Source organism: Capra hircus, chromosome 3 (assembly GCF_001704415.2).
Source record: "Capra hircus breed San Clemente chromosome 3, ASM170441v1, whole genome shotgun sequence".
In the NCBI taxonomy this organism is placed as follows: domain Eukaryota; kingdom Metazoa; phylum Chordata; class Mammalia; order Artiodactyla; family Bovidae; genus Capra; species Capra hircus.
In genome coordinates, this window is record NC_030810.1 from 95,482,554 (window position 1) to 95,496,698 (window position 14,145).

The window sequence follows — 14,145 nt, forward strand, 5'->3', positions numbered from 1 at the left end:
GACCACTGTCTCAAGAACTTTCCTTGTGAGCACTCTTCACAATAGCCAAGGCATGGAAACAATCTAAATGTCCATCAGCAGATGAACGGATAAAGAAGATCTGACATATACATATATACACACGGTGGAATACTACTCAGCCATATAAAAGAACAAAACTATGTCATTGTAGCAATATAGAAGTAGCTAGGGATTATCATACTAAGTGAAGAAAATCAAATAGACAAGCCAAATACTATGTATTATTTACATGTGGAATCTAAAATATGACACAAACGAACCTATCTATGAAACAGAAACAGACTCACAGACATAGAGGATTGACTTGTGGTCGCCAAGGGGGCGGGGACTGGAGTAGGGATTGAGTAGGAGGTTGCGCTTAGCAGATGTAAACTATTATATATAGAATGCATAAATAGCAAGGTCCTACTGTATGGCATAGAGAACTATATTCAATATCCTATAATTAGTCATAATGGAAAAGAATATTTTAAATGCATAGATATGTAAAACTGAATCAATTTGCTATATAGCAGACGTTAACACAGCATTGTAAATCAACTATACTCCAGTAAAAAAGTAAAGCATAAAACTAATCTAAATGTATTTTTTTTAAAAAAGAAAAATAAAGAGAGAAAACCCTTAAAAAAGAAGTTAGCTTGTGAAGGGAAACTGGAGTACTGAGCTTGTTCAATGGATGAGTGGGCAGAAGAGGAGTATAATATAAAGCTATGTGTGTATATATTAATATGTATGTATGTAAAATCAGGAGATGTTGTGTAGGCAGGCTGATGGAATGCTCCAGCAGAGAGGGAGACGCTGAAGTCATCGGGGAGACTTCTTGAGGAAGCAAGATGGGGTAAGATCAAGAGAACGTGTCAATAACTGGACTTTGATAGGAAGAAAGGCAATTTCTTAGTTTAATGAAAGGTGCAAAGATGGGATGGGTAGCTGGGTGGGTGCAAGGAAGAGAGAGGTCTTGAGGCATTGAGGGAATGTTTCAATGTTTTCAAGTGAAGGATGAGGCAAAGTTATCAACTCAGGATGGGCAGGTATGAGATAGGAGGTTTCACTAGAGAAGATAATGTGAGTCATCTTAGAAAGTTGGGGAAGAAAGCTCACTCTCCGCCAGTGTGGAGAGTTTATTGGAAATTTTGAGACTGCTCATTTAAAATGAAACCAGAGCCCAGATCAGTGCCACTGAGTCCAATTAACTCAGAGGCGTTGGTAAAACTTGTGCGAGCTCTCCTAACCATGCCTCTGATCACAGTGAGTCCACTAGAGTGAAAAACTCCTGTGCAGCTCTGAGGTGGACAGCTAGCCTCATCACAGAAAAGTCTCAAGTTGGCCAACAAAATCTTCCAGAAACTTCTACAACCATCATTTCAAATAAAATCGCAGGGTGATCTTCAGAAAAGAAGAAACTGTTTGGGGTTAAATTATTCGGAAGTTCACCTTCATTTCTTCATTCACTTTTATATATACATTAATATTCCATCATTCCAAAATCACTTTCTGAGTGTGGTGGTCATTTGTGTCTCAATAAGACCGTTGTTGTTTAGTCACTAAGTTGTGTCCAACTCTTCTGCAACAAAATGGACTGTAGCCTGGCATATTCCTCTGTCCATGGGATTTTCCAGGCAAGAATATGGAGTGTGTAGCCATTTCCTTCGGCAACCCACTCCAGTATTCTTGTCTGGAGAATCCCAGGGACAGAGGAGCCTAGTGGGCTGCCGTCTGTGGGGTTGCACAGAGTCGGACATGACTGAAGCGACTTAGCAGCAGCAGCAGCAGCAGCAGCAGCCATTTCCTTCTCCAAGGCATCTTCCCGACCCAGGGATTGAACCCAAGTCTCCTGCATTACAGTGGATTCTTTACCATCTGAGCCACCAGGGAATGCATTCCCTTAGCAAGGCCAAACTTGATACACTGGAGACAAGCATCTTTTAAACTAATTTTCATTAACACTGAAATGACCAACACTGATCTCCCTCCTTTCACAAAAAAAATTCTTCCTGATTTACTTAAGTAACATTTTTAAATTGTAAAAATAATCATAAAAAATTGAGAATTTACCAAAAATTTCACAGTTCCACCACCCAGAGAAGATGGGTAAAGAAGCTATTAATGCCTTTTTTCAAATTATGTTTAGGTGTCATTTTAATGTAATCATTACTGTCACCTCTACACAAGCTCTGCATTTTCCATTTAACAATGATGTACCTTTAATTGATAAAATATCAAACAGTATTGCTACGTAAAATATTTCTCATAGTAACCCTATACATGCTTTTCTGGTGTGCAGACACGAATTGGTAAAGAACAGAAGCAAGTGAAAACACCTTGGTCTTCCTGAGGCGTCAGAGGCAGGCAGAGAAGTCCTCAGTACATTTCTGAACATGTTCTTTGCCCTACTCAGTCCCCACTGCTCCCCCCGGCTGACTCTAGCGGTGGTCTAATTGCTCCTCTCCCGTGTCCTGTCTGTGTCTCCCTCCCTCCACACCTGAGCTGAACCAAGGCAGTCCCTTTGTCCCTTTTTCTGAACAATGATTGACCACTTGCCCCCTAGGAATCTACTTTGGTCAAAAAGTTCATGCTTTTCCACCAAGCCCTAATCACAGGAAAATCACCTCCTATCTATACCTTCCCCTTCCCTTTCTTCTCTTCACTCTGAATAAGCCCCTCCCCGCTATGGGTTTATATCTTTGGATCTGAGGGCAGGAGTGGGGAGAAGTAAACCAGGTGTGCTGAGCCCCCTCCTAAATCATAAGCGAAAACTTGTTTGCACCAACCTCTTCGGGCTTTCTTGCTTCTGAGTAACATGACATGCCTGCTCCCCTTCTATGGTCATCTCCTTTCAACTTGAAAAACTCAGAGGAAACTCTTGCCAATTTAAGACAAAAAACTCTGGAGGGGGTGTATTCAATGGCCCTCTTTCTACAATGTGAGGGGAACACAGGCACCCCTGCTTATGAAAGGAGAATCGGGTTTCTTACACAGTACATTTTCTTTAAAATGCAGTGGTTCCAAAAGGCATCTGGATGCCTCCTATGGTGAGATCTTGGACAGGCACAGAGATCTCTTACCAGTTAAGCTACTTAGCAGATGCAGGCTCTTGTCTTAGCAAAAACCAAAAAAAAGTATTTGGGTTCCACATACTCAGCTGAGTATTAAATGACACCCACCTAGAATCCTTAATCTTGTTATTCTCACTTTTTAAAGGTTAAAATACAAAATTCTCCCTCTTTGGAATTGGGCAGACTAGTTATTTGACACTTCAAAAGTATTTCAGACTATATTTTATTTCTAAATGATTTCTTAATACCAAAATTCAAATACTTTTATGGGTATTCATTCTGTTGGTTTTCACAATAGAAGGAAGGGAAATGGTAAAAGTCAGTGGGACTGATGGTAAATATGTATACTTCATCTTGTGTGTGCGTGCTACGTTGCTTTAGTTGTACCCGACTTCTTGCGACCCTATGGACTGTAGCCCGCCAGGCTCCTCTGTCCATGGGATTCTCCAGGGAAGAATACTGGAGTGAGCTGCCATGCCTTCCTCCAGCAGATCTTCCCGACCCAGGGATCAAACCCACGTCTCTTAGGTCTCCAGCATTGGCAGGCAGGTTCTTTACCACCTAGTGCCACCTGGAAATACTTCATCTTATGCTTCTAGATAATAGCACATCTACATATTTGTGTATAATTTATGTTCAATATATGTTCTATCGTAAGATTCTCAAAATAATATTATTAAGGATATAGATAAGAAAAGATGTCATAGAAGTTAACTAAGTCACTCCATTATCACGTGACTTCTGAGGAACAGGGTTTATCTTCAGAGTGCTACTCAATTCTCTTTCAAAACATCATTCTATGTATCTCAAACAATCTATTGACAAGATGGACTGAAAGAAATGTATGGTGTCCCATAAGTTTGAAAAAACAGATTAAACAATATTAAGGAGATTTGTTTTCATGAAACTCCTCCACCTTTAAAAAGCTAATACAAAGTTAATCTGAACAGGGCATTATTTATGGTTTCTTTTCATGGAGAACTGGGACTAAATGGTTCTAGAACCTACTAGGCACAGGTTGTGGGAAACTTTGGTGGCTCAATTAATCCATATTTATAAACCTAGGCTGGGGCTGCCCTGACAGCTCAGATGGTAAAGAATCTGCCTGCAATGCAGGAGACCTGAGTTCGATCCCTGGGTTGAGAAGATCCCCTGGAGAAGCAAATGGCCACCAACTCCAGTATTATTGCCTAGGAAATCCCTTGGACAGAGGAGTCTGGCAGGCTATAGTTCATTGGGTCACAAAGAGTTAGATACAACTAAGCAACTAATACACATATGAACCTATACTAAGGAAAGTATCCAAAATATGAAGAATTTTACAAGATAAGATTGTTCATCATGACATTGTTTATTATGAAAGAATACAGAAATAATGGAGAAGATGAACAATAAAGGAATTTTAAGTATGGTAGTCAATAGAATGTCACCTAGCCAATAACAATGGTAGGTGTGCATGCTGTGGTAATGAGAACAAATTATGGCATATTTTAATTGAAATAAAACTGGATTAAAAATCTTTTAAAATATTACAGCTGTGTAAAGAAACACATCCATAGAAAGAAACAAAGCAAATATACCAAAATGCTAACATTAGTTGTAATAGGGTTGTGGCGTTATGAACATTTTGTTATTTCTTTTCTATACTTTCTATTTCTTTGCCCTCCCTGCATGCCTGCCAAACAGAAAATATAATGCACCGGATTGAGTGCATGGGATGCTTTCCTAGAGAACTGCTGAGGTGTAGGAAAGGTAAGCCTACAAGTGTCCTGGGTTCACTTGACCAAATGGTACAATCTAGAGATTGCACAAAGTCCTGGGGTGCCATAGTGCCATCTTCAGGGTGCAATTCTTCACCCACAGAAGCAGGACATAGCCATGTCTGTGTGGTGGTGGTGGGCAGGTCTGATGTCTGTCTCCTGCAGGATCCTTTGAGATTCAGCCAACGTTATTCTACATCCAGAAGGGAAGAGAGTAGGGCTGAGGACGTTTGGAGGAATCCCAGTAAATCTAGTTCTAAGAGATTCCCCCAGAGACAAGCTCATTTCTGGGTGCGGTGGGTGGGTGGGTGGGTGGGTGGGTGGTGAGATTGGATAAGAAGTCAGGATTCCCTTGGGAATTGGCGGTTTCTTTGAGTAGTTCCCCCACTTAACCTCAAAATGTTGCGCATGCATGCTAAGTTGCTTCAGTTGTGTCCGACTCTATGTGAGCCTATGGACCGTAGCTTGCCAGGCTACTCTGTCCATGGGATTCTCCAGGCAAGAATACTGGAGTGGGTTGTTGTGCCAGGGGATCTTCCCGACCCAGAGATGGAATCTGTGTCTCTTATGTCTTCTGCATTGGCAGGTGGGATTTTTTACCACTTGTATGCAGTGTAATTAGCAAGTTGGTAGATCCCACTGAGTAGTCCTTTGTTCCTATAATGAGTCATTTCTGGGAAGTTCTCTACTGATTGCCAGCCAAAAGTTCTATTTTGCATAATTATTGAGACACAGAAGGGGTTTGTACAGTGGTTAAGAACATGATCTTAGAATCTGACAGTTCTGGATTTAAATCCCAGCTCCATCTCCATTCAGCCACTGGAAATTTACTTAACTTTTCACACCCTCAGTTTTGCCATCTGCAAATTGAGAATAATACTCTGTACCTCATAGAGTCATTTAAAGGATTAAACGATGTAATGAATGTAAACAGCTTAAGTATAGTGCCAAGCAGACAATAATAGTAGCTAATCACTATTATTAGCTCCTGTAACAGTAGCTATTTATATTTCAAAGTACTATTCTATTTTAAATATGTATATTTCTTTACATTTTTCCCAAAGTCTGTAGAAGGTTTCATTAATTAATAGCATCCCAATTAGGAAAGCGCTGCTCCAGTTTACAGATAAACCGCCAAGGAATCATACATGATTTACCCTGAATCACTGGATTTTGTAGCTCTTCAGATCCAACAGTGTTCTTGGTAGTATCCTCATCTCGATTATCCAGCCTCAAAGAATTCCACGCAGTTAGTGAGGCGAGTTATTCCTTTCCGGAAACCACACGGGTCCCTCTAAACGGAGTTTCTGCTCTTCCTCTGTTTGATTTCTTAAAATAGTTTCTGAAGATTTTAACCACAACTGAATCAAAACTAACCAGCCTGTAATTTCCTGGTATGTCCCTATGGCCTTTCTTTTAAAACAAAACACACATACAAAATGGCATTACATTGGCTGGTTTCCAGTGTTTCGGGGTTTTAACTGGAGCAAGCTGGAAAACGTCAATGAAAGTTATCCTAATTTCTCTTTGTCAGTCCTTTGGAGCAGGTTCTGAGCTGTTTGGGCTTCATCATGATATCTTATCAAATTTAGGTGCTTTTAATTTTGAACTGTTTTCAGAAAAGTTTACCAATATCAGCTGTCCATATTCTTTACTGCATGTCTTCCTTCTCTTCAGTTCTAGGACATCAAAAAATAAGGCAACTTGTACTAAGTAGATAAGTCACAAAGAGAAAGAACTGCTCTGCTTTTATATAAAAGATATGCCAAAAAATAGCTAAGAAAATGTGGACTGGTTATTTGGATTCACAACTTAAAAGCACAGTTAGAATATATTTGGATCTTTCCTCAAAACCTATCCAAAGGTTCTGAACTCAGCTCAGATGTGCAGGCTCCATTTAATTTGGCTGATTATTTAAATTAGTTAATTTTTTTGTTTGTTTTATAGCCATTTAAATTTTTTCCATGATTAAATGTTTTCTTTTAGCTGAATTCTCAATATATCTAAAATATTTTGATTCACAATGAAGTGTTTTGGTTTTTAAACTGTTTATAATTAATACTTAACCTAACAGTTGTAATTAAAAAGAAGTGAAAATGTGAATAACATTGTAATATTCAGATAATGACTAAATTAAAACATGGTTCAGAATAGAAACCAATCAATTATTTTAAAATTATAATGAACCTTATGAAAATATATGTCCCAGTAGATTATTTCTCTAAATGCTTGTTTCCACAAATATTTGTTAAATTAACAAATAACAACAAATTGATAATGATATGACTAAAAATGCACAATAAATGTTCAGATAATGATGTGTGCAAGGAAAATTCATTTTCAAACAAAACATTAACAGCAACAGAGACACAGATGTATAGAATGGACTTTTGGATGGTGAGGGAGAGGGAGAGGGTAGGATGATTTGGGAAAATGGCATTTAAACATGTATAGTATCATGTAAGAAACGAAGCGCCAGTCTATGTTTGATACAGGATACAGGATGCTTGGGGCTGGTGCACGGGGATGATCCAGAGAGATGATATGGGGTGGGAGGCCGGAGAGGGATTCAGGATTGGGAGCTCATATACACCCGTGACGGATTCATGTCAATGTATGGCAAAACCAATACAGTATTGTAAAGTAAAATAAAGTAAAAATTAAAAAAAAAATTCTCCTATTCAGATTTTAAGATAAAATAAAATTTAATTTGGGATTAATTATATGAAAGAATCATATTCAGAAGTTCTGAAATGTTAAAATATATTTCTAGAAATAAAGTATATTTTCTTTATGATATGTATGTTTGGAAATAACCAACAAGATGTTTCTAAACAGATAAAAGTTTCAAAATATATTCAATTTACTACAATTAGAGGCAGGAATTTGTCTCCTAGAGATTCACATGCTAAAGGGTTCTAAACTGTTCTTCTAAGAAATATCTTCCTTGTATTATTTTTTATAATATTAATTATCCAGCATACTTTCTTCATAGACATAATTTATTTTTCTTTATTTTTATTTTTTAAATTTTTTTATTATTTTTTAAATTTTAAAATCTTTAATTCTTACATGCATTCCCAAACATGAACCCCCCTCCCACCTCCCTCCCCACAACATCTCTCTGGGTCATCCCCATGCACCAGCCCCAAGCAAGCTGCACCCTACGTCACACATGGACTGGCGATTCAATTCTTACATGACAGTATACATGTTAGAATTCCCATTTTCTTCATAGACAAAGAAAATACAATGTTAAGCATAGTCTAAAGTATTATAAATGATTAAAATTACTGGAATCTAAAATAATGGTATTTTTACTGTATCTGGCTATTGGAACTACATTATTAAGCATAGATGGTTAAAACAGAATCAAATATGTAATGTACATTACATTTTTTTCCATTGGAGAAAAAGGACAGGGACCTAATTATATTACTGTTTTTTTGTCCACATAGTCTCCCTAGTATTTTCTATAACTACTGCTATGAATAATTGTCAGGCATTCCTTTTAGAAAATGCAATTCCAAAGATTCAACAAAGAAGAAACAAAACACTCTGGGTTGTACAAGTGTAAACATATAACTAGAGTTTGAGAGAAAGCAACTATACATATTTCATGTTGATGTGAAAAAGCTAAAGAGAGAGTCACTCCTTGCAGGAATCTCAGAATCTCACCAGGGGTTCAGAAAGAAGAAATTGGATAAAGTCCTCTTTTCCTTTTTACATTTTCTAATCCACAACGTAGTGTCAGTTTTCATGCTTTATACTTATTTTGCTTTCTGCTCAATTCCCTGGCTGACAAGCATTAACCTCAATTGTTGCAAGTGACCTGCTGGGCAGTGTCGTTGAAATGAACATAGATTATATCACCCCTCCAATAACTCCCTTAGTCTTGCCTTCACTGAGATAACTTTTCTGGAGAGTATGCCCTTCCTTTCAGTTTTCATCCATTTATTTAGCACTGACTTGTGTGTTTTCAGCTCAGAGATTTGGGGTTGATGTTTTGGGAATCCAATCTAATGAAGATACCGACTAGATTACATAATTGTTGTCTCTTAATTGCTCAAAGAGTTCTCTTATGCATCTATTACTTTTTTATTTTTATAAATCTAAAATTCCCTAAGACTCTTAAATTTTCAACAAAAAGATTATTTCTGTATCTTAAGAATTTCACAACTGCATTATTACTTTGTTCACATTTCAAAGAAATAACAGTGCAGAAATAATTTTATACTGTTAGCCTTAAAAAATTCTTCGGCTTCCAGGCTATCCCATTTATTGTTACTTAAAATTTGCTAACTGAAATATAAAACCTACTCCTATCACAACTACTGACTTAAAACAGGTAATAAACAAGTAAATCGACACTCAGTAAGTAACTTACATTTGTAGGTGCTGTGGGAAAGCACAAAGCTAACAGAAGGTGTAAGAATTTTCGGAGGACTCAGAGTCTACTTTTTATAATTCAGATTCCCATGTGACACTGGAATTTTAAAAAGGCAAGAAAAGCTGTTTCTATAATAGTTTCAAATTTTCCAATTTTTATTCTGCCAAGTCTTAACATCCCTGAGTTCCCTGAGTATTGCATAAGGTAAAAATCTCCTGTACCTGATAGAAAGAGCTTCATATAGATGGAAAACTGTACCATCAACTGTGTCCATATATGTAGAATTTTCCTGGGAACAATATATATCACCCTAGTAAGAGGCTAAATAGGGAATCTCTTTGAAAAGCATAAAGCCCTTTATTACAAATAAAAGGTGGCATTGTTATTTTTTTGTGTGTGATTATCCTGTCAAGAGTTTAGTGCAAATAGGAAAGCCAAATTTGGGTGGCAGAGGGGGCGGGTGGTCTTACAAAGAGGAAGTAGGTATTATTGGAATGTGTTCATTTTTCTCTTTTTTCCTTCCATGACTTCGTTTTGCCTCTCCCATTTAGAGGCACAAAGAAACAATTTACTTATAAATGCATTTCATACAAACAAATGCACACATACTTATTACACATGTGCAAACAGAAGCATTTGACTTTCCAAAAATATTTCAGCATAATTTGGAAAGTAAGAAAAACATTTCTCATTTTGACAAAGGTTAAATAGCAAATGGGTTTGCAACTGGCATCACTTTGCCAAAAGGACTTAAAAAATTTTTTTTTCAGATGAAAAATACAAATCTTTGGAAAACACATAGATTGACTTCATACACAAATGAAAAATCTATATGTGAAGAAATAATCAGGTACATAATATGGGAGTAGAAGTGATTGATTGCTGCTGAAATATTTAGATTATTAGGAAGGTACAGATGTAGCCTATTATTTTAATAAGTACTCTACTGAATATCACGTAAAATATTTAAAATAGTTAGACCCTGACTTTGCGGGGTTTTCTCACCTTTTTATATTCTCCTGACTCCGTGTCTCTCTTCTGTTTCCTTAATTTGTCCCTAGCACATAAACAGACTACCATAAAAATGACCTCAGCCACATGCCCTGGAATATTGTCGCGTTTCAGGGGAACTTACTTTTAATGGGTTTGTCTTTGAGAAAATGTAATTCCTCCACCAGCTCTTTGGATAGACTTTTCCCCTGAAAAGTTGAGGTGACAGTTAAATGTGCTAGGTAACACTTCGTGGCAGGCTTACGGAGAGAGGAAGTGCCCCAGAGAACCTGGCTGTGGCTCAATCAGTCTTGCTGTGTTTAGAAAACCCACCATTGCCCGCCCAGTACCTTCTTTTCGCTTTCCCGTCGCTGTTGGTCTTTCAACTTAATCTGAAGAAGCTGAAATTTCAAGAGTTTCCCTATCAATGGTAAGGTTAATTTCTCTCCGCTGTCCATAATTGCTTTTGCTGCCGTTAACACCTATGAAGAAACACAATTATTAGGAAAGTGGCATTTTATAACCTTTGGCATGTCTGTCAGTGATGAAAAGACAGAACGGTATTCTGAGTTTTGTAATATTTGTCTTACTGCAAAGGTGCCTCAATGCTGGCCAAAAAAATTAGGGGAAAATGCCCCAATGCCATAAAGAGAGGCATTTACCCTCTACTCTAAATATACTGGGTTGTCTGAAAATGAACTTTTTCCAATCAGGGCTTCCCATAATGACGCTAGACTCAGACTCCCAAAGAGGGGTGGAGGAAAGGCAGGCAGGGCTCGGTGTCAGGATGACCAACGGGTCAGTTTCATGCTACAGAAAGTCTATTGTGTGGCACAGCCAATAGCCCAAACTGTCAAACCTTGACTTATTAGGATGCTATAAATTAAGTAGGGTTTTATAATAATGGAAATGGCTATGTTAGCAGTCTTTTATTTCTTGGTGACCAAAGTCAAATGAAAGATAAAAGCTGTTTGACACAGAGGCGCCATGTGAATGTTGCTCCCCTACCCCCGCTCCCTTGCAATTTAATGTTGATCCTGTTGGTATGCAGCCTAATTGGGGTGAAATAAGGTTATTGAGTTTTCTTTGGGTGACGACAGCCACTAGGAACATACAGCTGTATTGTCCAGATGTGTGGCACTGACAGCCTGTTTTATAACTATGCTTTTTACAGCTTGTTTCCCCTAAATTTCACACAACTCTAACATCTGGGCCCTTTTCCTTGGAGCCCTATAACCACTTTATTTACTGCAAAAAAAATAAAATCATGTAAAATATACCATAAAAAGTTGTTACGTGTCTCTCTTTCTTCATGTTGTCTCCCTAATAAAGTTCACCGCGGCCGGAAGCACTGTCACAAACGTAATCTAGTCAAAGTGTTTCTCGACTTTTGTTTTTAAGCAAGCATCAGATTTATTTATAACCTCGGGATGAATTAGGTGTTACTAAAATGTTCTGACATGTTGCTTTTCTCCCCCTCTTGGAGCAATTACTCCTCAGGGCGCATATGGTGTCAATTTCAGAGCCTCCCGTTTCAGACAATGATGGCGCACACTGCATCTCATCAGGCTGCGTCTTGTCTGAGGTTCAAACCAGTCCTCGGTCAGGGCTTTCCTGACCGATCCGGTTCCTTAGGACTTTTCACTTTGCCAAGGGAAATAGCTGAAAGGAAGGGAGATGGCTATTTTGCTTCTAACTGCAGATGGCCCTGTGGGCTATCATACGCCAAAATGTAACTGGACCGCCTGGAGACCACATCGGGGTTTCCTGCCTTGCATCGCAAGAGGGGAAAGCCAGGGTGAGGACTCCTTTAAAGCTGCTGTTTCCAAAGACCAACGGAACAGACCAAATGTCAGAAAGCTTTGCGTGTGTCTAAGCAAACACCCTCCGTGAAACAGAGCTCTTTGCTTTTTATGGCAGTTCTGCTCCTGCTAACACGATTTAGGGAAAGGGACATGATGGCTGTGAATTCTGGGAGCTGGAAAACATAAGGGTACACCTGCAGAACCTCACCATTTAATGATGACCAGGCTCGAGAGAGAAGGGAATCCTGAGGGGCTGGACAATTAGTTACACATAAAATGAAAGCAGTCTGATTGGTTCCAGTCTCAGGGGTAGGCGTATCTGGTTTGAAATGGTATGTTTCAATACCAGCTAAACAGTGTGCCGACAATCACGCTTCTTTGTGACATCTGGTTCAAAATATACAACTCTGAGTTTGTAAGGCTCAGAGCAGTCTAGCATGGGGTGTTCCCTGTGATACAAATATAATGACAGCGTTGAAGGGAAGTCAACACTGGCCTGGGTCTCTTTTCCTGATGATCTGTGAAAACAGGATATTTACCTACGTCTGGGGTGGTGTGGGTGAAGCCTGCCTGGCGTCACGGTGATGGATGGGATGTCTCTGGAATTGCTTTTTATCCCCATGTCCCTATGAATGTTACCTCACGGTGTTAAAATGTACTCAAAGCACAACAAAACTTCCCAAGAGAAAGGTATTTTTCAGGCCATAAATGTTATTTCTGGTTCATCAAAAAACTGTCTGTAGAGAGCTGGATTTAAAACAAAAAGCTGGCAAAGCCTCAAAATAAGAATGATATCCTCCTGTGAAATGGGGAAGATGAGGAGCTGCAGGGCACCTGGGTTCTCACAGACACAGAACCCAAAGAGCAGTGGCAGGGCGAGTCCCAAGGAGGCGTCCTCCTCCCTGAATAGGCCCAGTCGGAGGCAGACTCAATGCTGAGGCCCACACTCCTGGAGAAGCACGTGGCCTCATGAGCCACCAGCAAGCTTGTCCTTCCTGGAAGAGATGTGACTCCCACACATGCCACTGTCTTTCTGTGCTTCCCCCAAAGGGAATGATCATGTGACTCCTGGGGGGTAATTAAAGTAACTGAAAGTCTCTTCTGAAAATATTCTTAGACTGAAAATGTTTATGGTATGTGGGTCATTCCTGGGAGAGGTAGAAAGAGAAAATTATTTATAAATGAATTTCTACTGAAACGTCTTTCTTCTCACACCCCACAGTTCACACTTCCACCCATCAGGAATTGGATCTCAGATGAAAAACAAATCCTTAGAAATCTTTGTCTGAAGGGTGAGTCTTTGAAGGAAGAAAAAAATATGTGCAAAAGATGTTGATTTTAAAAGGTGGTGCAGTTTCTCGAGTGACATTTGAGAAAAGCTTGCCTTTCTTGCCTCACTTGTAGTAACTGAAGTAGTAATCAAAATGTCAACCTTTCAGAATTTTAAGCATTTCTTGTCTAGTATCTGGGCTTCCCTGGTAGCTCAGATGGTGAAGAATCTGCCTGCAATGCAGGAGACCTCAGTTCAACCCCTGGGTTGGGAAGATTCACTGGAGAATGGAATGGCAATCCACTCTAGCATTCTTGCCTGAAGAATTCTGTGGACAGACCACAGGGTAGCAAAGAGTCAGACAAAACTGAATGACTAACACTTGTTCAATATCTAGTCAATGTGTGTGTGTGTGTGTGTGTGTCTCTGTATGTATATCTGTGTATCTGTGTGTGTGTATTTCTGTACATCTCTGTGTGTGTGTGTGTGTTGGGGAGGTAAGATGGCAAGGGCTGTAGGTCTTGGGAGGATGAGGGATAAAGGAAAAAAATGGCACAGTGGGCTGATCAGAGCTGTGGTGTAATTAGACAAAATCCCGTTTCCAGAACTAGGCAGAAAAAGTCCTAAGTGGGTTAAAACCTGGGTACTCATCAAGTCAAAATACCAAACAAATGATCCTGACATGAGTCAGAAACTTTAAAAAATGAGTCTTACGGGCAAGTGAGACTTGTTAAATAGAGAAAAACTGTTGCCAGACAAGGCCAGTGTGTGTCTCCTAGACCTACTCAGGCCAGGCCACAGGGCCTGCCAGGGCTGTGGGGGATGTCCAGGTCAAGGTACCCGAGGTGCTCAG

At 39.2% G+C, this 14,145-nt stretch overlaps 1 protein-coding gene across 1 annotated transcript in view; it reads right to left on the bottom strand.

Annotated features, from left to right (window-relative positions):
- The window catches only part of SPAG17 (sperm associated antigen 17), a 242,972-nt gene that overhangs the window by 170,174 nt on the left and 58,653 nt on the right, over nt 1-14,145 (bottom strand). The window contains exon 4 of the mRNA XM_018046513.1: nt 10,568-10,699. Coding sequence (XP_017902002.1) covers nt 10,568-10,699 — 132 coding nt within the window. The remainder of the gene's footprint in view (nt 1-10,567; nt 10,700-14,145) is intronic.